Source organism: Sabethes cyaneus, chromosome 3 (genome assembly GCF_943734655.1).
Source record: "Sabethes cyaneus chromosome 3, idSabCyanKW18_F2, whole genome shotgun sequence".
Classification (NCBI taxonomy): Eukaryota; Metazoa; Arthropoda; class Insecta; order Diptera; family Culicidae; genus Sabethes; species Sabethes cyaneus.
The window spans coordinates 235,055,102-235,081,707 of NC_071355.1; the positions used below are offsets into that span (position 1 = coordinate 235,055,102).

At 40.3% G+C, this 26,606-nt stretch overlaps 4 protein-coding genes across 4 annotated transcripts in view; 2 read left to right on the forward strand and 2 right to left on the reverse strand.

Annotated features, from left to right (window-relative positions):
- Nucleotides 1-26,606, forward strand: part of LOC128743547 (RING finger protein 121) — a 396,237-nt gene that overhangs the window by 332,074 nt on the left and 37,557 nt on the right. The window lies entirely within an intron of this gene.
- LOC128740897 (protein nessun dorma-like) lies at nucleotides 6,534-7,999 on the reverse strand. The gene is made up of 3 exons (XM_053836472.1): nucleotides 7,757-7,999; nucleotides 6,712-7,698; nucleotides 6,534-6,566 (listed from the first exon to the last, which is right to left on the reverse strand). Exons 1-3 carry the CDS (start codon nucleotides 7,997-7,999, stop codon nucleotides 6,534-6,536), a joined length of 1,263 nt encoding a protein of 420 aa, XP_053692447.1.
- On the forward strand, nucleotides 13,451-16,156 carry LOC128743535 (protein nessun dorma-like). The gene is made up of 3 exons (XM_053840131.1): nucleotides 13,451-13,720; nucleotides 13,782-14,844; nucleotides 14,898-16,156. Exons 1-3 carry the CDS (start codon nucleotides 13,484-13,486, stop codon nucleotides 15,431-15,433), a joined length of 1,836 nt encoding a protein of 611 aa, XP_053696106.1. The 5' UTR covers nucleotides 13,451-13,483; the 3' UTR covers nucleotides 15,434-16,156.
- Nucleotides 23,994-26,202, reverse strand: LOC128740898 (protein nessun dorma-like). Its single transcript, XM_053836473.1, has 3 exons — nucleotides 25,966-26,202; nucleotides 24,857-25,907; nucleotides 23,994-24,797 (listed from the first exon to the last, which is right to left on the reverse strand). Exons 1-3 carry the CDS (start codon nucleotides 26,200-26,202, stop codon nucleotides 24,097-24,099), a joined length of 1,989 nt encoding a protein of 662 aa, XP_053692448.1. The 3' UTR covers nucleotides 23,994-24,096.

The following is a 26,606-nucleotide window of genomic DNA, read 5'->3' on the forward strand; positions in this document are numbered from 1 at the left end:
TTATTCCTACTGCAAACAGCCTCAGCGAGGGCCTCAGCATATGTCAAAAAATCTTTATATATGTGCGTGATGGAATACTTCATATAAGCAGAACGCTCGCTGCCAATCGTATAGCAGGTTTCACATGCTTCCGTGTTTTTTCGTGGAGAAAAGTGACTCGCTACCGCCAGGTTCGCTAGTATCTGTAGAAAGTAGCATGTACGTGTTTAGATTTCAACTTCCACTTCTGTTCTATACTATTAAGCAAGAGTGAAAATTTTATTCGAGTAAACAACAGTGGTTGCTATGACTTCGGATTTCCGGAATTTAATTTGCAGTTTTTTTTTGGGCAGCTCAAACTATAAATTTATTTACTTATTAGATGATGAAATCAAATTTTACTTGTTCTAATTACTCACAAAATAGTTTCCTTTTCTACCTCGTGCACACTACTTATTAGCCTGACGCCTATAGCTTCACTTTCCTAGATTAAGTTTTCGTTAGAACCCGTGGACCCCCGTTCGTTTGGCTATTTTTAATCACACTTTTTAATTTGAACCCCGCTGGTTTGCACGACATGCAAATTAAAAATGGTTCAAATGTCATTCTCAACATGACATCGTTTGTTTATGCAGACAATGCACATAAACACGATTTGTTTGTACTGACCTAGCGTGTTTAATCGGTTTCACATTTCGTTTTCCTAACGATTACGATAGAAATCCGATCGGAAAATGCAATATTCGCACTTGCAACTGCCAACTAAAACAAACCACCAAAACAATAACAAAGAGCAGGGCGGCCAATCCACACAGGTTTCAGCATATTTCGGGTTACCAGTTGTTCAAATTAAAAAGTAACCCCGTTAGTTTGCATGAGGAATCGTTCAAACGAACGGGGGTCCACTGTATTTAATTTTAATTCAATTTTAAGCTTACTTACAATACTGAGAAATTAGGTTTTAAACAATTTAGCAAATTTGAGATCTATGATTAAACCACAGATAAATTAAACTACAGTGGACCCCCGTTCGTTTGAACGATTCCTCATGTAAACTGCGCCATTCTAAAAAGGGGATAGATGCATAATGCTGAAGGTAATTGTAATCTTGCAACCAACAGCTTTTTTTGATAAACCAAGATATTCCTAAATCATACCGCAAATTTCTAAGACCACGTAGCAACTAATAATGCAAAGTATCACCACAGACAAACAAACATAACTCTTGGAAGAAAAATCAACAAAAATTATCGTACCTCACCTTTAGCCTGAACACTAGCACCATCTATGATCGACATTCCCAAATATCAAATAGCAACGTGGGTATCCCTCGAAGTAGCAAGTATTTTTTATGGGGAATTCCACTTCTTTCGTCAAAAAGCGCCACTTTGACTAAAACGGAGACATTCCCAACTAAGCCCAAATTTGAAATGACGGTTTAATCGGTACGATGAATGGAAAACGAGTGTTATGTCTGTTTGTCTGTGGTATCACTATCAAGAACAATAAGTGATAGTGTCCAGTATATACTTTACATTATTAGTTCAATAGTTCTTACGTTGCACGAAAGTGCTACGAAAGTGAAACCACGTAGCAATTTTAGTTTTATTACTAACCCTTAAAATAGCGAGGCTGTCAAAATCACAATAAATATCAGTGAAGTTCGTTTGAAAACAGTTGAAAACTGGTCAGAAAGCATAGACTTAGAGTAATTTCAACATTTTTTTTCTTTATATTTACATTTCAGCAATGTATTTTTTCTTCAATTTGGTTTTTAAAATAATTATTACCTTTTCTCACATTTATTTAATTTGACCCATTATCTAGGCTTCACCGATTTATTATTAACAATTTTGCTCCAAATTTATTCTATCTTTTCGTATGGACGGAATCATCTAGTTTTTGATGGTATTGTTATTGACTAATGTTTTATGGAAGAATCTAAAATTTCTCGAACTCGATTACTTTTCGAATTTTGCAAAAAATTCTGTTTAATTTGTATGAGAGCCACCAAAGGATCAGGGGTCACAAACTACCGTAGAAAACAAACTTGCGTCCAAAAACCCCCATATGCCACATTCGGTTCCATTTGCTTGATAAACAGTCGAGTTATGCAGAAATTTGTGTTTCATTTGTATGAGATCCCCCCCTTCCAGAGGGAAGAGGGGTCTTAATCCGCCTTAGAAAAAAATCCGGTCTCTAGAAACCCTCACATGTCAAATTTGGTGCCATTTGCTTGTTCAACAGTTATGCAAAAATTTATGTTTCATTTGTATAGGAGCCCCCCCTTCTAGAGGGAGAGGGGTCTCAAATCATGCTAACAACATTCCTCACATCAGACGTAATGCGTATGCCAAGTTTCATCAAAATCCGTAGAGCGGTTTGCGAGTCTATACCGTTTCCTTCGTTTCTATCCGCTCGCTGCTCAACACTTTCAGCTCTTCTCTTAATCCCTCTACGTTCGGTTTCCCTTGTTTATCTACCAAGATAAGTCCTTTTTGGTTGCATAGTTCTAAAATGTTATGTTAAGTTTTGTAAAATACAAACAATGCTGCAAAAGCTTTGATTTTAGGTTTGTAAAATTCAACAAATTAATAATTAATTGATGTTGACATGAGATTGCTTTGATGTTTTTGCTTTTTCGACAGTAGTGAATGTATATGCCAATGAAATGAAGTTTGTTCCATATGCAGTATTTTCTAAATTTTGAAAACTTCCACATACAGAAATTGAATAAAACCATGCTAACAACATTCCTCACATCATACGCAATGTATATGCCAAGTTTCATCAAAATCCGTCGAGCAGTTTGCGAGTCTATACCGGACACACGAACAGCATTTCATTTTTATATTCTACTAGAGGACCCGGCGCGCGTTGCTACGCCATTCTAAAAAGGGGGTACATGCATAATCCTGAAGATTTGATTAATTGTAATCTTGCAACCAAGAGGTTTCTTTTTGACAACCCATGATATTCCTAAATCATGCCGCAAATTTCTAATCCAACGCATAAGCATTTGTGACTCGAGCAGCAAGTCCAACGTAACGATTTGGGTTTTATTACCAACCCTTAAAATGGTAATGTTGGCAAAATCGTAATAAAATATCAGTGCAGTTCGATTGAAATCAGTTGAAAACTGGTCAGAAACCATAAACTTAGTGTAACCTCAACATTATTTTCTTCATATTTTCATTTTAACAATGTATTTTCTTTTCAATTTTGTTTTTAAAATAAGTATTATATTATTTTACTTCTATTTAATTTGACCCATTATCATGGCTTCACCGATTTATTCTTAACAATTTTGTTCCAAATTTATCTTATATTTTAGTATGGACGGCAACACTCGCGAGTTCGATTACTTTTTGAATATTGCAAAAAGTTCTGTTTAATTTGTAAGAGAGCCCTCCCCCCTTCCAGAGGGGAGAGGAATCTCAATACGCCATAGAAAAAATTTTTGCCTCCAGTAACCCCCAAATTCATTTGCTTGATTAATAGTCGAGTTATGGGGAAATTTGTGTTTTATTTGTATAGGAGCCCCCCTCTTAGAAGAAGGAGGTTTCTCAATCTACCATAGAAAAAAAATTCTACCTCCAAAAACCTTCACATGCCAAATTTGGTTCCATTTGCTTGATTAGTTCCCAAGTTATGAAGAAATTTATGTTTCATTTGTATGGGAGCCCCCCCTTCTAGAGGGGAAGGGGTCTCAAACAACCATAGAAAAAATCCTGTCTTTAGAAACCCCCACATGCAAAATTTGGTTCCATATGCTCGATTAATAGTCAAGTTATGAGGAAATTTTGGTTTTATTTGTATGGGAGCCCCCCCTCTTAGAGCAAGGAGGGTTCTCAATCTACCATAGAAATAATTTCTGCTTCCAAAAACCTTCACATGCCAAATTTGTTGGTTCCATTTGCTTAATTAGTTCCCGAGTTATAAAGAAATTTGTGTTTCATTTGTATGGGAGCCCCCCTTATAGAGGGGGAGAGGTCTCAAACAACCGTAGAAATAAATCCTGTCTAGAAACCCTCACATGCCAAATTTGGTTTCATTTGCTTGATTAATAGTCAAGTAATGAGGAAATTTTGGTTTTATTTGTATAGGACCCCCCCCCCCTCTTAGAGGAAGGAGGGTTCTCAATCTACCATAGAAAAAATTTCTGCCTTCAAAAACATTCACATGCCAAATTTGGTTCCATTTGCTTGTTTAGTTCCCAAGTTATTAGGAAATTTGTGTTTCATTTGTATGGGAGCCCCCCTTCTAGAGGGGGAGGGGTCTCAAACAACCGTAGAAATAAATCCTGTCTCTAGAAACTCCCACATGCCAAATTTGGTTCCATTTGCTTGATTAGTTCTCGAGTTATGAAGAAATTTGTGCTCCATTTGTATGGGAGCCCCCCCTTCTAGAGGGGGGAGGGGTCTCAAACCATGCTAACAACATTCCTCACATCAAACGCAATATGTATGTCAAGTTTCATCAAAATCCGTCGAGTGGTTTGCGAGTCTATACCGGACACACGAACAGCATTTCATTTATATATATATAGATATAGATATAGATAGATAGATAGATAGATAGATAGATATAGATAGTATATGAGGATATTTGTATTTCATTTGTATAGGAGCCCCCCCCCTACTATTGAAGGGGGGAGGGGTCATAATTCCCCTCTTAAAGAGAGAGGGGTCTCAATTCACCATAGAAAAAAATTGCCTATAAAAACACCCACATGCTAAATTTGGTTCCATTTGCATTAGTTCTCGAGTTATTAACAAATTTGTATTTAATTTATATGGGAGCCCCCCCCCCCCTCCTAAAAAGGTAAGGGGTCTCAATTCATCATAGAAAAAAATCATGCCTCCAAAAACGCACATGCCAAATATGGTTCCATTTGATTTTAAATTAGTTTTCGAGTTATGAGGAAATTTGTATTTCATTTGTATAGGAGCCCCCCCCCTCCTAAAGTGGGGAGGGGTCTCAATTCACCATAGAAAAAATTCTTGTCTCCAAAAACACCCACATGTAAAATTTTGTTCCATTTGCTTGATTAGTTCTCGAGTTATGCAGAAATTTATGTTTCATTTGTATGGGAGCCCCCCTCTTAGTCTTCGATTCTATAAGGAACATTCGGGCAGACAGACAGAAATCCATTTTTATAGGTATAGATTATCGTGCCTGTACGATATTTTAACAGTTTGTACCATTGACAAAAAACGTGTACGATAATTATCAAAAACACGATAATCACGTTTATGGGTCCTATTCTGTAAGTCACATCGAGCGACTCGATTCAAATCAGTCATTTGTGGAATACGGGTGGAATGGACAGCATAGCGGCTCGATGATCAATACAAATCAAGGTCAGACGTCACTTGATGACAATAAAGTCACTAACTTTTTAACGGTCAAAATCGTGTCGCGTGTGGCTTACATGCCACAATTGGACTAATCGAACAAAATGACACTCGACGTTACTTACAGAATAGGGCCCTATATTTACTAAGTTGCGTGACAATCTATTGCAGAGAATTGAACAAAACTGCCTCAGATTGAAGCCTGCGTCGGTAGTTTACAGTAAAATGTTTAAATTAACTGATACAGCGCTGGCAGAGGAAAATCTCAATTTTGATAATGTAAATATAGTTGATGTTTTTTCTCCAGGAGATCAACGACTAATGCAAACAAATGTGTTTGAAGTGTTAGTGTAGGAATTCGACAGCATAATTGCTCTCTGCGATGTTGAGAATCCTGAGGACGATGTATTTTAAAGGAATTTTTTTTATGTGTCATGCCAGTCCGTCAGAAAGTATACTTTCAGAAACAGAATTGTTATTTTAAACATAACTAAATATAACTCCAAATTTTTTTTTTAACCATTTTATCTTGCAAGTAGATTAATATTAAACGTAGACTAACGGACGGAACATACCTCCATGCTAATAACAATTGCATTCGAGTTTTTATCAGTTACTAATGGAACAACAAATGCCAATTTTTAAATTTCACGACTTCAGTCGCTTGCAGTTCGATGTGCTGAGGAACTTCTTGATCTCCTTGTTCCAGTTCTTGCAAAAAACGGTCTGGCTCTTCATACCTATGCGATATTTCTCGCGACGAACGAGCTGGCCCGAGATATCTCGCCGAGAACGGGCTGGCTCTTCATTTCGTTGCGATATTTCTTGCGGGGAATTGCTGGATGTGAACATGCTACCTCTTATGATATCAGCCAGGTGTTGGTCAATATCTGCTCCAAAGAGCGAAATTCTTTTCGTTTTCTCGGAATACACAAAACCCTTTGAATTTCATCAATGGATGTTCAAGATGCTTGTAGTCTTGGTTGCAGAAAATGATTTCGTTCTTAGAACTCTCAGTATAACGAACTTCAAATTTCAACCTAATTCCGCAACATTCACAGTACGATACGTCGGATTGTTCCAATATGATACGACTATCTACAACATCAATCCCGATATAGCATTCATATACGGAAGTTTTCAAAAGGGTGATTGTAGAATTTGGACAACAATAAATTCCAATATAGAAATCCAGGATTATGCAAGACTCGAATTGAACGTTACATTTACCTAAAAACAGAAAAAAAATAGATTTTTTTTTAATACACCCCTTATAAATTTTACCGATAATCACAATTGCTCTCTTTGTGCCACTTGCAGGATCACCGAAAAAATAACAATTCTTAAACTTAACGATACCTCGTTTAATCATTACCCCCACTTCTGCATTGGCACAGTTTAGCATAACATTCTCAATACAGTAATCTCCATCAATCGTCAGCAATACGCTCGCATTGTCTCTGGAGCTCACTACAGATATTTCTTTTGCCCAGTTAGCCAATAGTTCGGGTAACGTGTAGCCGCTATCAACAAACTGTATCGAACTTATCGCCGAGATCGACCCATAGCCGAGATAACCCGAAAATTTGATAGGATGTTCCCCATTTGGCAAGTAGATTTTATCGTTTATTTCGCATCTTTCCAGTGCTGTCTGCAGTGAGTCGTAACTTCGAACAGGCATCTCATAGACCAGCTCCTGTATCTTTTTAAGATATTCGATTTGTTCTTGCACTGTTCCTACTGGTGTGACAGCCAAATTTTTCGCTTCTGCTATGACGTGACCTGCAAAACCTTTGATTTCTTCCGGGAAAATTTTTTTTTCGAAGCTGGAGCGTTTTAACCGATTCTCCAAAAAGGCCATGTCGTTTTTTATTGAATATAATCGCAAATGAATCTCCAACAAAACGCTCATCGTTGACAGGAACGGCAAACAAGAACTATCCGCGAATTCCTCAACTTCTGCTCCTTGTCGGAGATCCCTTTCCAATCGCTTTCGCTGACTCTGAAGGTACTTTGCTTCGTCTAACAAAGTTACAATATGCGACGACAATCGTTTGGATATAGCTTTAGTTTCTAAATCGTTGTAAAATTTTATTCTGCTCTCCAAATGCTTATCAACCCAATCATTACAATTATCGTCTCTATCCCATGGCATCCATAGATGCTGATAAAAGAACCTCATTTGATCCAAGCAATCTGCTAAGCCAGAACAAAATTCCTCATCTCGAATATTAGTATCATCTGGGAAATACTTAATTGGCCACAAATCCACCAGGGATGGATGCTGTATCTTTTCTAGAAGTTCACCGCTATCTTGAACTTCAGTAACAATATACAACGCCGTTAGATCCTTTAAATTCACCTGTATTTATTAAATATTTGGATTAACACGTTTTCTCGCTAGAAATTAAATTTTATACCTCTTGCATAATTCCCAGTACAAAGGTAGGATACTTTATCGACATTTGTTCACATAGATCTCTCGGAATTCGCCAAACGGCTTTGCCCAAATAAGGCGTTACATCTACGAATGTTTGAGTATAGATTCCCCATTTATGTTTCACTTCGGAAGCGCTTGCGGAAGTACCACGAGCACCGAGAACTGTCGCCGTTTCCAGCATACGTTTTGTAACAGATTTTTTGAACACATACGACTCGGTCATTTTGCTGTATCAAAATCGCGTTCAAGAATTATTCCGTGAAACTGTCGCTTTGAACTTGGAAAACACCAATGATACCGTTACAAAACATTTGGCTAGCTAGTGACTCCGGCAACCGATTCATGCAAAGCTGATGTGTCAAAATCAGGGGGGATCTATCGGTAAGGAATTGTGAAACTCACATGTGAAGGGGCAGGCAGGTGATCATAATTTTCAATGCCGCTCTTGCTAATTTTTCTTACCGATTTGCTGCTCTTGCCTGTATATGTAGCTTTCGAAAAGTTTCTTAGTTTGTTTTATTTACGCTAAAAAGCAGATAAATGCATTATCGGGATCGAAACAATACAAACGACAATTGCGCTGCGTGTTTGGGTTTGAGTTTCTGTCAACTACAGCAGACAAAAGTAGAGTTGCGAGTCCCTTGGCTCGAAATCAATCACACGGCGTTTGGTCCATGACAGTACAAACGTCATGGACCAAACACCATCTGCGGTAACGCACACATGTATGGAATTTGACAGCAATAGATCCCCTCTGGTCAAAATGCATTTATCGCCGTACCCGTACACACTTAATCGGTTCAGTAAAATTTTACCGAAATCTAAACAGCAGAACGTTCGGTAAAATTTATTGCACCAAACATTATTAGGGTAGATGCTCCAGTAATGGAGGGATTATGTCGGGGGATAGTGTGTAAAAACAATTTGAACGCTCAATTTATCAGTTTCCAATTGAACTACCTGATAAAATGGTGCACCATAGTGTTGGCTTTAAATACATACCAAAATTATACCATTCTGCTGGTTAATATATCTAAAATATTGCTTTTCCTGACATTAGTATGTGCTCCTAAAGTAGTGGTAATGTTCCTATAATAGTGGAAAATTTGCCTATAATAGTGGAATGTTGTTTACCGCCTTAGCAACGCTTGCAATGAGCATGGCAGCAGGTGGATAACAACGTAGGCTTGTTAAAATGCTATGGATTGTTACGAATTTCTTAAGCAATTGCACTCTATTGGACTGCTGAAAAGGAATTTGTAATTTTTGCACCAACATCTTGAATTTTAACTGTGTATATTAGATAAAACTGTTAACAAATATATATTTAACAATAGAAAACGGAAATTATCTCGAAATCCGCCAAAATTATGATATATTTCAAGTTTCCACCACTACTGGTACTACCACAACTACTGGAGCATCTACCCTAATGATCTGTAAACGTCGATTGCACCATCGAAATTTTTACCGAACGTTCAGCTGTTTAGATTTCGGTAAAATTTAACCGAATTCGGTGCTTTTTGTTAAGTGTGTAAACGGCGGAAGAGAGGAGACACAAAGAGAGTCTCTCATTTGCAGATACGTCGAAATGAAAAATTACCCGAGAATTCGGAAATAATAACTTATGAAGTATTCCACCACGCACACATATAAAGATTTTTTGACATTAGCTGCAGACCTCGCTGAAGCTGTTTGCAGTAGGAATAATATCAAGAACATCAAATTCCAAACTCCCGGATCCTCTCCTCCACTATTTGCTCCCCTCACACTTCTACATAAACGATCCGCAGCTAATGTCATTCTCTTTAGTGACGAAACCGCAAATTACTTTATTGTCGGTCGTATTCCCACTAATGAGTTTCAGACAGCAACACTGAAAGCGATACCGCGTTATATTTTGCAGTCAACGCTTGCTCGTCGCTTTCAGCCATTAAGAAATTGAGTCAATTTTGGGTCAACGCCGCGGTGCGGTTGACTTTTTGGTTAAAATTTGACAGTTCGATAGTTATTTCTCCTTGAGTGGTTAAAATCAGTTCAGAATGTGAACCATCAACCATTTCATATTTGACGGATTGATAGTTTTTTTGCTCTATAAGGTTTTGCACGGGCGAGCATAACCTCACTTCTTTGACGTCTATCAGTGGCTTGTTTACATAGACTTGGAACATGGGTTAACAAAGTTGAAACTGAATATTGCTTAAGGCCTTAACGGCAAGTCAGAGAAGCACAAAAACTGCCATTCCGAGTAGTTTGGAGGGCGACACTGCTGGATAATACGCTTTTAAAACGTTTAACTCCAATTTATGCATATCGCGTTCGCCTAACAAATAGTAAACAAACCACGAGTAGATGTCAAATGGGTGAATTGCGTTCATTCCGGTTCATTCGTGACGTCACCTTGCAAAACCTTATGAGAGCATATAAGGTGAGGATGAAAATATTATTTATTCTGTCCGAGTTAAAATCGGATGAATTTTTGATGTTCATTTGCTTTTATTAGATAGATAAAATTCATCTCATTTCACCCCGGGTTGTTTGAACAAATTTATTATGCGATAAGCATCCATACCAATGTAAAAAAAATGCAACGAAAAATCAGTGAAACACATCGAAGCTCTCTTCCTTACCTGTGCATATCTCATTGGCTCTCAGAACTTGGTTAAAACTAACCATGCTCCCGAGCAGGGTTATTTTCGAAAAACCATCGTACTGTCAAATTTTAATCAAAAAATTAAAAATTTCGCGAAATGGTTCACAGCCTTAGTAAGTACAGGATAATAGAGGTTTTCCGTCAGATCATACCCCTTCTTTTCTTATTTTTTCTCGAAAGTACTCCCAATACGAGTGATAATGGTGCAAAAATATATTTTTTTCGTTGACTCTAGAATTTACTACGATTTTTCAAACAATGTAAATTGCAAGAATGGTGAGTTTCTTTTCACCAAATCACGAATGTTGAGTTTTAAAAAATTCGTTTCGGCTGCACTGTTTATTAAAATTTTCAGATTTTCTGGCAGCATTGCACAACAGATATTGACATATGTTTATCAGCGGTTGAGTGAAAAGGACAAAACGAATGAAGCTAATGATTACCTTCTTTTTCGTTTCGTGCGTTGCTTGCCACAAGAGTAAAGAGTGGCATAAATGGTTTCGAAGTGGTGAAAATAGAGGACACTGGTACAAAAAGGCATGTAATACATCCGAGAAGTGACGGGTTGAAATATACGTATTTTAGTTTTTCATTTTTACAGTAGTTAGAGGTTTTAATAAAGAAAGTTTTATATGGGTATCATTTCTAAGAGTCAAAACCGAACATTTAGTGGAAAAAAAAATTTTGACGGAAAACCTCTATTATTATTAAAAAACGAAATTGAGTAGGAGTCGTAAAATAGCTGCAAGGTGCAATAGTCACTCTAACAATATTGAGTGCGACGAGCGCAATTTGTGCGGATTGTTTTGAGTGTGGCAGAAAAAGTTTGTCGTTGCCAGATTTTTGTTCGATTTCTGCCGGACGCGCCTAAGCGCTATCCAGCTTTCCACGAGCGATAATGGCGGTTATTGAGCGCAAGTGGGCACAATCTTTTGACATTCATTGGAGGAGCGTCGAGTACGCCCTGACGGAGTTACTATGGAAACATCCATGATTGTTTGTTGTTCGAGTGTAAAAATGTAAACATTGTTTCATTTTGCAGATCAGCTGAAGTGGAACAGTAGGAGGGGTTGTTTATGGGGTAGCTGACAAAAACCTAAATATAGAGTGACTATATACAGAGTGGCGACAATGTCAAAATTGGAATCATAATTATCTGTCAGTGTCATTCCAATCGAGCAGACAATCTATCCAACGCGTATGCAGGAAAGAGAAAGAAAAACCTAGGATAAACCGCATTGCATACATTTGGGATGACTTGGCGCCACTCTGTATATAGTCACTCTACCTAAATAGAGTATTTTACGTGACGTTTAATACCATATGTTTTTTGTTTGTTTATGATCTTGACACTTACTGGTACAGTGGACCCCCGTTCGTTTGAACGATTCCTCATGCAAACTAACGGGGTTAGTTTTTAATTTGAACAACTGGTAACCCTAAATATGCTGGAACTTGTGTGAACTGGCTGCCCTGCTCTTTGTTATTGTTTTGGTGGTTTGATTCAGTTGGCGGTTGCAAGCAGCGAATATTTCATTCTCCGATCGGATTTCTACCATAATCGTTGGGAAAACGCAATGTGAAACAGTTTAAACACGGTAGATCAGCACAAACAAATCGTGTTTATGTGCATTGTCTGCATAAGCAAATGTTGTCATATTGAGAATGACGTTTGAACCATTTTTAATTTGCACGTCGTGCAAACCAACGGGGTTCAAATTAAAAAGTGTTCAGATTAAAAACGGTCAAACGAACGGGGGTCCACGGTAACGACAACATGTACTAGTAAAAGAGAGACAGAAATATATTTGGTTTTGATGTCACAAATTCTCTGAAAATTGCTTACGCGATTCCGTGTAAGTGTGAGCGGTTACCAGAAGTGTTTCCTTCTTCTTCTTCATAACAATGTAAAAACAACAAACTGCACTGCTCGATAGAGTGACTATATATACAGAGATGGCGACAATGTCAAAATTGGAATGATAATTATCTGTCAGTGTCATTCCAATCGAGCAGACGACCTATCCAACGCGTATGCAGGAAAAAGAAAGAAAAACCTTGGAAAAGCCGCATTGCATACATTTGGGATGACTTGTCGCCACTCTGTATATAGTCACTCTACTGCTCGAATATAAACCATAAACTGTCGTCGTAAACCAATGAGGTTTAAAAAGGTGTGGCAGATGAAGACATTTGATAGTATTAGTAGCGAAAAATCAGAAAACGACGTCAACTACAAAAACAAACCGCGTCGGACAATAAACCTTTGCACGGTGCCTAACCTCAACTCTGGTTTGACGTTTTTGTGGGTTTTGTTTTGATTCCCTTTGTAACCTAATTTTATTGCTAGGGGGTTTATCACTTGTAATTCGTTCCACTTGTTTGCGGAAACCGGAAATGCCCGACTTTTTCGAAGCAGGAAAATGATAGCAGTTCTTTACAACATATATTTTTGCAATTTTTGCAGTTTTTTGCTTCTGGGTCTTGCGAATAAGTAATCAAAACAAACCCCACAACACTGTCAAACCTGGAACGAAAAAGACGCACTGACATCTGCGTGCAATGCTTTATGGGGTTTGTTTTTGGAGTTTGACGTCACGCTTCATCGTGATTGGTCGATTTACGATTTCACCCATACCATGATGAAATTTCTTCACTGCACTAACACCACTTTACCAACTTTGCCACACCTGTATATATCCCATTGGTCGTAAACAGCCTTAAACGTTCAAAATCAAAGTGCGTTCAAAACGTGACAGTTTAACGGTTTAACTTAACTCTCAAAACCAGCGGGGTGCTATCCCTATCTTAACGAACGGTGTTTGACAGTCGACTTAACGAAGGGCGCTATTTCAAGAAATGCAAGAAATAGCGCCCGTCTGACAGGTCGATTTGCTGCCAACCTTTGTCGAGATGTGCTGAGATGTTGGCAACAAAAACATGGCACCCATCGCAAGCCCCTGCTCAAAACTTAGACAGAGTTTAACGAAAATCTATAAAAATATAAAAACGATTTCGATTCTATAAGAATATACTGATTGAGCAAAATCAAAAATGTCAGAGGTGCATTTATTCGAAAAATCGCTTCTTACACGTATGGAAGAAACAGCGGAAATTCTGAGTCCTTGCAAAAAACCGGTAAGTGCTTCCAGGGTGAAAAATGCATGGAGCAACTACACTGAAACAGTCGTGGCGTCTGGTGAATGGCAAGCAGTCTGGCGAATTCCGCGAGAATTCTGTGAAAAACTGTCGATTCCATATCCAACGGTCGTGAAGGGAACTGTAGAAACCGTAAGAAGTTTACATCTTTACTGAAAGTGACATTCTAATTTTACATTTCACACAATGATAGGTTTATGTAGATGAGCTAACGGCGAAATACTATGTTGATAAAGTTCAAGATGAAAATGTTCGTTTAGACGGGGAGCAGACCCCGTCGCTGATGGATTTGTGGCCACTTAAATGTCAGCAAAATGAAGATGTCATTGATCCAGATGCGATTCGTACAGCAGATTGCTTGGATAAGATGAGGTTCTTTTATCAACATCTATGGATGCCATGGGACAGGAACGATAATTGCAAGGATTGGGCTGCTATGCATTTGAAAAGCAGAATAAAGTTTTATCACGATTTGAGAACTAAAACTATGTCCAAGCGATTGTCATCGTATATTTTAGCTTTGTTGAACGAAGCCAAGTACCTTCAAAGTAAACGAGACTTGCTCGAACAGGAAGCCAAACGCCAAGCAGAAATTCAGGAATTGGAGAATTACCCCACTTTGCCGTTACTTTCAACAACGAGAGATTTGATGGAGATTCATTTGCGGTTATGTTCGATCAAGACTGATATAGACGTTTTAGAGAATCTGTCAATGCGCCCCGTCTTCGAAAAACATCGTTTTCCGAAGGAAATCAATGGTTTTGCAGGCAAAATCAAAGCCGAAAGAAATGTTTTAGTTGTTTCACATATAGGAACCCTGCAAGAGCAAATCGAATATCTTGAAAAAGTAAACCAGCTAGCCAATCAGATGCCGGTTCAAATGTACGATTCACTCGAGACAGCAGTGAAAAGATGCAAACCGTTGGACCAAATTTACTTGCCACATGGTCAACATCTTATCGCAGCTTTGGAATATTTCAAAAAAGGTTCGATCACGGGGTTGAGTTTAGGTCGTTTTCTGGATAAAGATCTAAAGCAATTGTCTGGGTTGACAAAAGAAATAACTGTAGTGAGCCCCAGAGACAACGATAGTATATTCCTAACGATTGATGGGGATTATTGTTTTGAGAATATTTTGTTTGACTGTTCCAGGGTAGAGGTGGGAATAATGGTTAAACAGGGTAGCGTTAGATTTAAGAATTGTTGTTTAATCGGAGATAACAAATCAGACAGAAATCGAGGAATTGTGATTTTTGGTAAAATTTGAAGTGACATAAAAAAAACTTCCTAATTTTGCTTTGCTTTCTAGGTAACTGCAACGTACGATTTAAGCATTGTATAATCAAGGATTTTGCGGCTGGTATTTATGCTGGTCCACAATGCATAATCAACCTCTTTAATAGTGTCGTTTTCAACTGCCACGATGGCATTGACGCTTGGGAAAGCTGCAGAATTAATTTTCAACAATCTGAAGTATCTAACTGCTTAGACTACGGCGTTAAGATGAGAGTTCTAAACTACAAAGATTACGAAAATAACCAAGTTATTTGCAGTACGCATGATACAAAATGTCTTACACGATCGGAGCTTCAATTCAAAGGATTATGCAAGTTCGAGGGTAATGGAAAATTTAATTTCGTCCTGCTTAACAGTGAAGACGCCAACATTGCTGGTCATTTCCTGTGCAATGTTCTAAGCGGTGATCTAAGAGTAGAAAGCGATGATAGCGATGATAACGATGATAGCGATGGTTATGGTTTTACACCGAATTTCAGCGAGACAGATCTTTTCTTGCATGAAAAGTTAAAAAAGGATGAACGGTCATCTGATGAACCGAACAAGTAAATGTAGTGACCTGAAGGTAACTTTTGCACCGACCTACACCGTTATAGTTTATTCCTTGCGAGAAACGATCAACAAGAACCGTGAATAGAAGAAAGAAATGATTGTAGTCATCAATAGGAACAACCGCAAGTTGCTCGAGAATGGTTAATAAAATTAGACCTGCTAAGATTTGAACTAAGCTGTGATATAATTTAGAATAGAACTGATATTGTGCTGCACCTGGTCTTACATAACTTCATGTCTCGGTACAGTATGGTCTACGTGCCAGAGAACTTATGCAAGACAAAGAAGTGTCGAAAAAACTGCGTATATTTCAAAAATCGCGTTGCAAAAACTGCGTAAACTTCAAAATTTGCGTCAAAACCGCGTAGAATTCGTCTTTACCCTATAGTATTCCGACGCCAGTTTAGAATTCAAGTTGACGTCTTCCGATTTGCATTTCTGGCAGCTTAAAGAAGCAGAGAGGATATTTTTGTGTTTTCTGTGGCAATCGAATCTACATACCGATCGGACCCGTTCCGATCAGAAATCAAACGCAGGATTCCGTTCGTCGTGTGTTATCGCATACGACTTGGTTCTGGTCGAAACAGGTCCGATCGGTGTGCGGAATAGAGGCGATTTATTTCGTTTACTACTAATCTCGCACAAAACTAAGCGAAGCAAAATCAGTGCAATCCTCCACAAGAGACCAATTTACATCCGTAAGCTAAAGAAAATAAAAGTATTCACACAACCGGTTCTTTATTTTGAGTCGTCCCAAAGCCAGTCGTTCAGACACAGACAAAACTATAAATGAACTTTTTTATATTTTGACGATCTTGAACCCCGAAAAAAAAAACACAAAACATTTTTTAATTCAGACAAATTATTTCGCAACTTACACCGTTGTCGAATTTGAGAACGAAAGCTATGTCTTCTGTTTTTATTCGACAGACTGCAGCTTTTGGAATACAGGGTAATTGTGAGTCTAATGCTTCAATCCAGTTGACTTTTGCAGCCTCTCCCAGTCGCTATTCGATCATACCACGATTGAGACTGAGATGTTTTCATTGTCGACCTAAAAAAAATTCAACACTCATCGAAACATATCAATCATTGATTATCTCTTTAATCGCGGAGTTACGGCACTAATTTGGTTAAATGATACAGTGGGCGTCTAGGGCAACGCTGAAAGACTTGAAGTAGTGTCAATTTGAATAATTGACAAAATGCACTGGAGGTACGGTTGCCAAGTGGCCGGTTTTTGGCCGGCCCGACCGGGTTTTCACTTGCAGAGCCGGTGGCCGGTCAATCCGGCAAAAAGGCCGGGTTTCCGACGCATGAAGCCGGATTTGTACTTTTTGCCTAGTCTGTTAAATTTTCTGATGAATTTATTAGCAATCCTGAACACTGGATCATTCAAGATAGCTAGTTTTGCAGTGATAATACATAGCTTCGGGCGATAATATACATTAAATTGTCCACTAGCGCCAGAAGCAAATAGTTGTCACGCGGAAACTGTCAATCGACTCTCGCTTTTTTTTACACATTACAGGCAAATTCTCTATTATGCTGCCACAACCTCCCCCCCCGCATTTTTTTTTTGAAGGCAAGACCGAGCGGCCGGTTTTTGTAATTTTCAGACTTAGCATCCCTAACTAAAGGTCGTTGTCGTAACCATGCATAGTTAAGTTGTTAAGCTATTCAGATGGACGGTTACCTTGGCTTCACTGGAATTACTAGACGAACCAATGGTTCGTTCAGTGCTGCCTCTCTAATCTATAATCTCATACTAACGTAGCCAATTCTTGAAAGCATCCTGCAAAATGCCTGCTATTCATCATAGCACTACAAGGTGTTACGAACCGAGTTAGTAGATATCAACACGCGAACGATGATACTAGCCGTGAAATTCAGAGCGTTTTATCAGTGGATGTCGTGCTTACTATGGGCTTCACAAGCAATTGCGGTCAAACAGATTGAGCATGTTACAACTTACAAGCATGCCGAACAACTACCCTGCAAACGTGGTGTTTGACTCAGGTCCGGTAGGAACAAGACGACCATGGGCGCAGCGAGCAACATGGTTGGATCAGGTGGTGCGAGATTTGGCGGAGAGTATACAGTGTCCGAGACCGAGTAAGGTGGAGAAACTTTGTCTTCGGATAGCAAGCCAACTAATCAAGTAAGTAATATTCGGACGGACGTATTTGGCCCGTTTGGATAAAAACGGACGTTGTTCTGTATTCCGAAGAGCTCGGTTGGAAATAACCGACAGACACGACAGTTTGATTCACACCTATACGATCGCCACCTAAATGCAAATATCAATGGCTGTCTCTTTCAGAAATTCCACAAGGTAATCATCTCGATCCTTCGATATTCCTCATCTAATTTAAAGACGCTAATTTCCCGCTTGAAGTTTCTTTTCTTTCTTTTTCTTTTTTTCGGGTTATCCAACTGGTCGCCTAATAGCGTATAAAACTTTGCGCTGGGCCCTTTTGTGATGTCAACAAAGTGTCAGGGAGACCTCAAACATCAGTTCTACCTGACGAGACAGGCAATGCCGCCCACTAAAACACAGGTAGAGCCCCAAGCATAGCCGTCACGCCTATGCCCGCAGGCGGAAGCGTTTCGGCCCTATGCAGACTCCACGAACTGATTCTAAGATCTCTCTGCCAAAGGCCGCAATGTCATATTTTGAATATGATGATGACGATGATGATGATAATGATGATGATAAGAAAAGTGATAGATCGAATTTGTAAATGTGCTTTGGACATTTTGTACTACTTGAGTTGTAAAATGTAGTACCTATAGTGAAGCAGTGGAGGATTCGTCAGCCTCGCCTGACACCGGTCCACAACCACGCGCCCGCTTTCAATTTTCCAACACAAACTAATGAAGTAATAGGAAAGACAAATTTCGGAGCATTAGTGGTTATCAACTTAATCAGGACAAATTTAATCTTTCATTCCCCTAGCATTTATGCACTGTCCGAAGATACAAAGTAAATTGAGCGCAGCACAAGCCGGACGTTCGCGGTAGTCGACAGAAGCTTTAAAATATAGAGACTCACCCGCCTTCCAACCCTCGAGACCAAAGAGCTAGGCTTAAACGTCTCTCTAAAGGGCCAAACAGAATGCTGCGTCAACGCGTCCGTCAGCGTTATTCTGACAGTTTTCCCATGGGCTTACTGTCAAATTGAAGCTGGCGGATGCGTTGACGCAGTATTCTGTTTGGCCCTTAAGATTCGACCCCTCCCCATTGACAGACCCCGCGGCCAGGACAGGAGCACAGGACAGCCACGAGGCCAGCGCAAAAACCCTACTGACTCTATCTAGCAGCACCACCCAGCCGAGACTCGAACATACGACATGAATTGACCTAATTTTCCCAACAGTGCGCCGAAGAGACCGAAACGATTTAAGTTAAAATAGCACTGAAATGGAGAGAGTTACCTGGAAGGAGCGTCAAACATAGCTCTGGCTCTCTCAAGCTCCCACCTGGCGTCTCCACGCAGATCTAAGTCAAATGAAGACGGTCGATGGGCTTACCCAGAAATGCTTCATGTACTTACGGAAGCAGCTAAGCTAGGAGGTGCGAACTAGAACGCCTGTTCTCCAGGTGAGGGGCGGCTCACACAGCGTCTGTCTCGTAACGGGCGGCTGAATATGAAATGCTGTATTCCGCAAGCTATACCTAAGATAGCAGACCCATCAGCGGGATGTAGGTATCGCGATCCCGGTGAGGTAGTATACCGAAAACTCAATTACCACGAACAACGAACAAAGAAATTCAGGATGGAACAATCGGTATAGGACACGGCAAGGGACAAGGAAACGATTAAGGGTTAATGATTGGAAACTTGGTACCTGGAATGTCCGAACTCTCCATGAACCGGCACGGGCTGGCTTGCTTGCTCGAGAGCTGCATCAACTCGGAGTGGAGATCGCTGCTATTCAGGAAGTTCGGTGGCCAAATTCCGGAGAAAGGGAGTTCCGTGCAGTAGACCCTATTGCTGGCACTTCTTTCAAGTATCACATCTACTACAGTGGCGGTAAGAAAGCAGAACATGGAGTCGGTTTCGTAGTGTTGGGAAAACAAAAGCAACGAGTTATCCGGTGGCGGCCTGTAGATGACCGTATATGCGTGTTGAGGATTAAGGGCGAATTCTTCAACTATAGCCTAATCAACTTATACGCACCGACAAATGATAAATCCGATGATGCTAAAGACGAGTTTTACGACAGGCTTGAGAGGACCTATGGAGAGTGCCCAAAACACGACGTGAAAATCATCATCGGAGATGCAAACGCGCAGACCGGGAGGGAGGAATTCTTCCGTCCAGTTATTGGAAGACATAGCCTGCATCTGTCGACAAATGATAACGGTCTGAGGCTCATAAATTTTTCCGCGGTCACCCAGTAAACCATTTGGTTTGTATTTCTCGATTGCAACTGAGATATACGAAATCATATCTGAACGAAAAAGTTATATTTCACGCCATATAAGAACATATATGTACCAAAGTGGAGGCGATATACGTGCGAAAATTTTGACAATAATTTGTAATTGTATTTTGCGTAGTTTTTATAACACGCAACTAAATACTCCTGAATATATGATTAAGATATAATCAAATATTGCAATCGTCTATACTGCTTTATAATTCACAGTCATGAATTGTATATGAAGACACGCACGACTGCAAGACAACTTATTGTTCACTTCGATTTGACATACTCTAATCATTATACAATTCCAATGTGAAATTGACATGAAAACGATTTAATGTGAACTTTCTATTACGATTTTGTGTTATCTGGGCAGAGGGATGGCCATCTGTAGCACCTACTTTCCACGTTTGAATATTCGGAAACACACCTGGAGGCATCCAAATGGAGACTCTAGCTCTCAGATCGATCATGTCTTGAATGACGGTCGACACTTTTCGGATGTTATCGATGTACGGTCTTTTCGTGGACCAAATATCGACTCTGACCACTATCTCGTAGCGAGTAAGATTCGCGCAAGGCTGTCGAACACGGCGAAAGCTCGCACTGAGAGGACGCTGCGTTTCAACATCCAGCGGTTAACGGCAGACGGCGTAGCAGTGGAGTACGCCAGGAAGCTTGACCAGCGAATCGCAGAACAGCAGGTAGAAGAAGATATAAATGGGCTCTGGAGGAACATCCATGGTGCCATCCAAACAGCAGCTAGAGAGGTGATAGGCACGATAGTGACCACGGGATAGTTACGCGTGGAAGACAGCGTAACAGCTGGTTTGATGCTGAATCCTAGAGAGTGACAGATGAAAAGAACTAGGCCAGGCGCATGCTTACTGCGACAACGCGCCAAAACAGAGCTGCGGAAAAACGAATCCATCGTCTAAAGAAACGCGAGTACGAGGAGTACGTGCTCGCCGGCGCAGAGGAGCGATACGCCAGCAACGACACACGGAGTTTCTATAAAACGGTGAGATGCAGGAATTTTGCCATGCCTGTGATGTGCAATGATAGTGCTGGCAACCTGCTTACCGACAAAACGGCGGTAGCAGCCAGGTGGAAGGAGCACTTTCAGACACTATTGAATGGAGAGGTAAATGCGAAGATCAGCAGGGACAGGATAGAAATTGTAAGCGATGGTCAAGCTGTGGAGCCACCAACACAGGAGGAGGTTAAGAAGGCAATCAGTGAGCTGAAAAACAGTAAGGCTGCTGGGAAGGACGGTATCCCGGCTGAACTTCTAAAAGCGGGAAGCGAGCGGCTCTACGAAGCAATCCACCGGATCATTGTCAGGATCTGGAATGCCGGAGGAGTGGTTGGATTGCCTCATTTGCCCAATTTTCAAAAAGGGACATCGAATGGAGAGTAAAAACTATCGAGGAATGACATTGCTCAATTCTGCCTACAAGGTACTTTCCCGTATCCTGTTCTGCAGACTAATACCGTTAGCGGAGTCCTTCGTCGGCGAGTACCAAGCTGGTTTTCGTGAGGGACGCTCCACGACGGATCAGATGTTTACCCTGCGTCAGTTGCTAGACAAGTTCCGGGAGTACAACTTGCACACACCGTCTGTTTGTGGACTTTAAAGCGGCGTATGATTCAGTTAAACGAAATGAGCTATTGCAGATAATGCTAGAACATGGTTTTCCGACGAAACTAGTTACGCTGATTCGTGCGACGCTGGACGGATCCAAATCATGCGTTAGAATAGCGGGTGAGACTTCAGCTGCTTTCGTGACGTTGGATGGACTAAAGCAAGGGGATGCACTCTCTAACCTGCTATTCAACATTGCCTTGGAAGGTGCATTACGAAGGGCAAACGTGGAAAGGAATGAAACAATCATCACGAAATCTCATATGCTTCTTGGTTTTGCGGATGACGTCGATATCATCGGAATCAACCGTAGAGCAGTGGAAGTGGCCTTCAGGCCTTTAAAAAGGGAAGCTGCGAGATTGGGACTTACCATTAATACCGCCAAAACGAAGTACATGGTTGCTGGTAGGGAACGTGGGAGCCCAACTGGTGTTGGTGCCGAGGTGGAGTTAGATGGGGAACGATATGAAGTAGTGGAGGAATTTATACACCTTGGTACACTCGTGACATGTGACAACGATGTAAGCCGCGAAGTGAAACAGCGAATTGCAGTCGCAAATCGAGATTTCTACGGATTACGTAGCCAGCTGAAATCCCGTAGTTTGCAAATTCGCACAAAACTGGCGCTCTACAGAACAATAATCCTCCCGGTGGCCCTTTACGGACACGAATCATGGACGCTAAAGGAAGCTGATCGGCGAGTGCTTGGAGTTTTTGAGCGTAAAATTCTGCGATCTATACTTGGTGGCAAAATGGAAAATGGAGTGTGCGCAGACGCATGAATCACGAGCTGTACCAAGTATACAAACAGGCTGATATAGTGAAGGTAGTGTAATGTGGCAGGCTGCGGTAGTCTGCACACGTGGCCAGAATGCCCGATGAAAGAGTAGCTAAAACTATTTTCAGTAGAGAACCAGGAAGAGGCCGTAGACTCCGAGGCAGACTCCGCACCCGGTGGGTGTGTTCTGTCGAAGACAATGCACGTTCAGCTGGTGTTCGTGGGGATTGGAGAACGGCAGCCCAGGACCGACGGTACTGGAGGACCATAGTTCGTTCGACGCAGGATCGGTAACGGACCGTTGCCACTAAAGTAAGTAGCACTTTTATGAGCGATTGCGCACTTATTGATTGGACAATTTTTCTTGCAATTGACAATAGAATGTTTCGAACAATATTTTTATTGCCGTAAGACTACGTCTTACCGTAGGTCGCCAAAAATTTACTTGCACCGCACGGATAGGTCTTGGCGGATTTTGTGAACATAAAAAAGTTGCAATCGTTGATTAAAAACATTTAGTCAATTACTATTACATTTAAATTCAATTTTTTCATATCAAATAAGGGTCTCGATTTTGGCAACATAGGCGACACGCATTTGTTGCCAAATTCGAAATCCTACTGTATTTGTGACAGCTGTGATAAATAGGGATGAATCCCAGAAACATTAATCTATTAATCATCAGAGATCCCCATACTGGCCTTATTCTTAACGGGAAACTAGCAGTCATTAACTTTTCGTCGGAAAGCCCAAATTCGGAAGCAGTTTTCAGGCCCAAAGGGGGATTCTGTTTATAAAAATGTAAATACTGCATTTTTCTTGCCAATCTGAACACAGCGAATATATTCTCATGAACAGAATTTTTGTGTTAAACAAAAAAACTGCTTTTGAAAGTGGTAGAATCGATGACGACTAATTTCACCTTAAACTGAATAAAAGCACTTTCTGAACAACGCAACAATCACATTTGGTAATTTTTTACCCCGAGGCCCAGTTGAATCACAATTATTTTGACATATACCCACATTGAGAAGTAAACGTGACCGCTGTTCATTTACTGATTAGTTAAAAAGCCCTACACCACGACAAGGTTCAGTTTTATCGTAGGGCTAATTTCCCGCTTAAAATAGTATTCAAAAGTTGAAAATCAGTTAGATTCGCCTTCCTTCTGGAGAAATAATCATTGGCCTACTTTGCAATACGGCGTGTCGATAACTACGTGCTGCTAAACCTCAGCAAGAGGGAAATCATCACTTTTTCAGGAAAGTTAAGCTCATTCGTCTTTGATTACAGGCTGTCAAATGTGCCATTACATCGCAAAAACTGCGTTCAGAATCTAAGGACACTAAAACCCCTATTCTGTATTTCGAAGGGATTGGTTTTCCCACTTGTGGTACATTTCCTCACATTTGAGAACACAGTACCTTTCGATCTGAGTAAAGATACAGCCCAGCCCTGGGATAATAGATCTAACTGATAGTCGCAGTGGTTCAGGGCTCCTACAAGAAAAAACCCAGGGAATGAAAACCTATATCGAATTGAAACTGTGCAGAAAATATGTATAATTCGGTCATCATATACGTTTGATTCACAGCAGAGGTTTTCATTAACGATAACAATACAATCTATTTATTTATTTGCATCGCCTATTTTTTCATTTACAAAACCATTTTACAAATTCCAAGATAATTTCTGCAATCATTCTGAAACATTTTGAACAAAGACAAACTTGACAGTGAAGTCCAGTCATCATATGGCATGCTAAAGCTGGTTAGTTTCATCGCAAAGATCGCTCCAAGAGACATTATTGAGGGTTGCAGCCAGGCAACGTTTTCCTCTGTTCCCGATCGTTAATCATTTCTCGCAAGGCACGATCGATCTCGATGTTACTCGGATAAACATAGTTCACTTCAGAACTTTCCATCTTCTTATTCTGTTCACAAGCCGACTCCTCATTCTGCTGCGGTTCGGTACGCTGAGCTGTCCTGCTTGAATGAGCTTCATCACATTCCGTTTTTCCAATCTGTTCATGATCTGATTCTTCACTCTTTTTCGGAGTTTCTTGCGAGGAACTATCTGCCTCCTCGTTGTGTTTCGTCGTGAACAAAAAACCTTCGCAACTTATATCGGACAGGTATTCGCCGAAAGTGTTCAATTCGTCAACCTTGCTAACGACGAAATTAGCTTTTTTGTTATTCTCGAACCTGCAGGATCCTTCGAAATCGAATTCTGGTCTTTCAAGACCAGAGTAATCGTTGCAACTGCGGAGAACTTCGTTTTTGTGAAAGCAACGATAATCTGTAGTTTTCAAAGTAATGCCATAATAGAAACAATTAAATATCCCGGATTGATGAAAATTGATTTTGCAATCTTCCAAGGCCTCAATGCCATTGTGACAGTTGCAAACGATACTATCAAACAGGTTAATTGTGCAGTTTGGACTACAACAAATTCCAACCGGGAAATCCTTGATTACACAACTCTCAAACCGTACGTTGCATCCAGCTAAAAACAAAGCAAAATTAGAAAGTTATTTTTTTTCATAGGTACCACTGGAATGTTACCGAAAATTACAATTCCTCGCTTTGTACTCGATTGGCTATCACCGATTATACAGCAATTCTTAAATGTAACGTTACCCCCCCTAATCATTACTCCCACCGCTACATTAGCACAGTTTAGTAAAATATTCTCAAAACAGTAGTCCCCATCAATTCTTATTAATATACTATCGTCGTGTCTCGAGCTCACTGTAGATATATATTTTTCCAACTCCGGTAATTGGTTTAGGTCGTTTTCGACAAACCGAATCGAACTGAACGCCACGAGCGATCCCTGATCGAGATAATCCAAAAAATTGATTGGATGTTGACCTGTTGGTAACACGATTTGACCTGATGATTTACAACTTTCCAGTGCCGTCTGGAGTGAATCGTAACCTTGAACGGGCATCTGATTGACCAGCTCCTTTAGTGCTTCAAAATATTCCATTTGCTCTTTCACTGTTCCTTCTCGCGTAACAACCTTCAGCATCTTCGCGTTGTTTATTACTTTCCCTGCCGCACCCGTTTTTTTGGGAAAAGATTTCCTCTCGTAAAGGGGGCGCAATACCGGTATTTCCAGAACGTCTATGTCATCTTTTATCGAACATATTCGCCTATAAATCTCCATCCTAACGGCCACTATCGATGGAAGCGATACACCAGGATTATCCTCTTCCAACACCTCAACTTTTGCTAGGCATTCGGGATCACTCTCCAGCCGCTCTAGCTTGCTCTGGAGGTACTTTGCTTCGTCTAACAAAGCTAAAATATGTGAATGCAAACGTTTGGACATAGCGTTCATTTTCAAATCGTCGTAAAATCTTATTCTGCTCTCCAGATGCTTTTCAACCCAATCATCACAGTCATCGTCGTTGTCCCATGGCATCCATAGGTGCTGATAAAAGAACCGCATTTTATCCAGGCAATTTGCAGTAAGAAACGCGTCTGGATCCTCGTTTTGCTTTAGCGGCCACAAATCTACTAGGGATGGGTTCTGCTCCTCGACTAGAAGTACATTTTTGTTCTGAGTTTTGTCGATACAAAACATCGCCGTTAACGCGTCCCAATCCACCTGTATTATGATAAAATTAAATTAACGTCCTTTCGAGAGAAAAAAAAGAACTTCTTACGCATGTCACAGTTCCCTTCACGAGGGCTGGATACGAAATCGACATTTGTTCACAGAGGTCTCGGGGAATCCGCCAGACTGCTTGCCATCCGAACGGTGCTACGACTGTTGCGGCATAGTTGCCCCATTCATTTTTTATACCGGAAGCGCTTACCGTAGTTTGGCCAGCACCAAAAACATCCGCTGTTTCTTGCATTCGTGCGAGAAGCGATTTTTCGAACAAGTACACCTCTGGCATTTTGTAAAACGTAAAATTTAATCTGAGAATCTGGAGAATCTCGATCACCTTTTATTCCTTTTATTAATTATTCGATTCCGTTAAACTGTTTCTTTGAACCTGGATTTGTGCACAGTAGTTTCCCGTTTTTGTCTCGCACGCAGCCAATCGAAAACCGAAATAAACTGCTCGAAACCCAATAAAAATGTTGTATAGGCTAAAATATACAATTATTTGTATTGCGACATTTGCCCCTATTTAGACTACCCCGATTTACACGATTATCACAGTCGAATCTCGCACGCGATTTCGCTCAACGTAAATAAACTGAAAGGGAAAGGTGCCGAATTTGTTCATTTTTTACACGACCATAAATCCTAATCCAAAAGCGTTTCGATAAATGAATGTTAGCTGTTGTTAGATCG

Coding starts and splice junctions, on each gene's coding strand:
- LOC128740897 (XM_053836472.1), bottom strand. CDS start 7,999: ATGACCGAGTCGTATGTGTTCAAAAAATCTGTTACAAAACGTATGCTG. Junction 7,699..7,756: donor TACTGGGAATTATGCAAGAG/GTATAAAATTTA, acceptor TAATAAATACAG/GTGAATTTAAAGGATCTAAC. Junction 6,567..6,711: donor GTGCCAATGCAGAAGTGGGG/GTAATGATTAAA, acceptor TTCTGTTTTTAG/GTAAATGTAACGTTCAATTC.
- LOC128740898 (XM_053836473.1), bottom strand. CDS start 26,202: ATGCCAGAGGTGTACTTGTTCGAAAAATCGCTTCTCGCACGAATGCAA. Junction 25,908..25,965: donor TGAAGGGAACTGTGACATGC/GTAAGAAGTTCT, acceptor ATCATAATACAG/GTGGATTGGGACGCGTTAAC. Junction 24,798..24,856: donor GCGAGGAATTGTAATTTTCG/GTAACATTCCAG, acceptor CTTTGTTTTTAG/CTGGATGCAACGTACGGTTT.
- LOC128743535 (XM_053840131.1), top strand. CDS start 13,484: ATGTCAGAGGTGCATTTATTCGAAAAATCGCTTCTTACACGTATGGAA. Junction 13,721..13,781: donor TGAAGGGAACTGTAGAAACC/GTAAGAAGTTTA, acceptor ACACAATGATAG/GTTTATGTAGATGAGCTAAC. Junction 14,845..14,897: donor TCGAGGAATTGTGATTTTTG/GTAAAATTTGAA, acceptor TTTGCTTTCTAG/GTAACTGCAACGTACGATTT.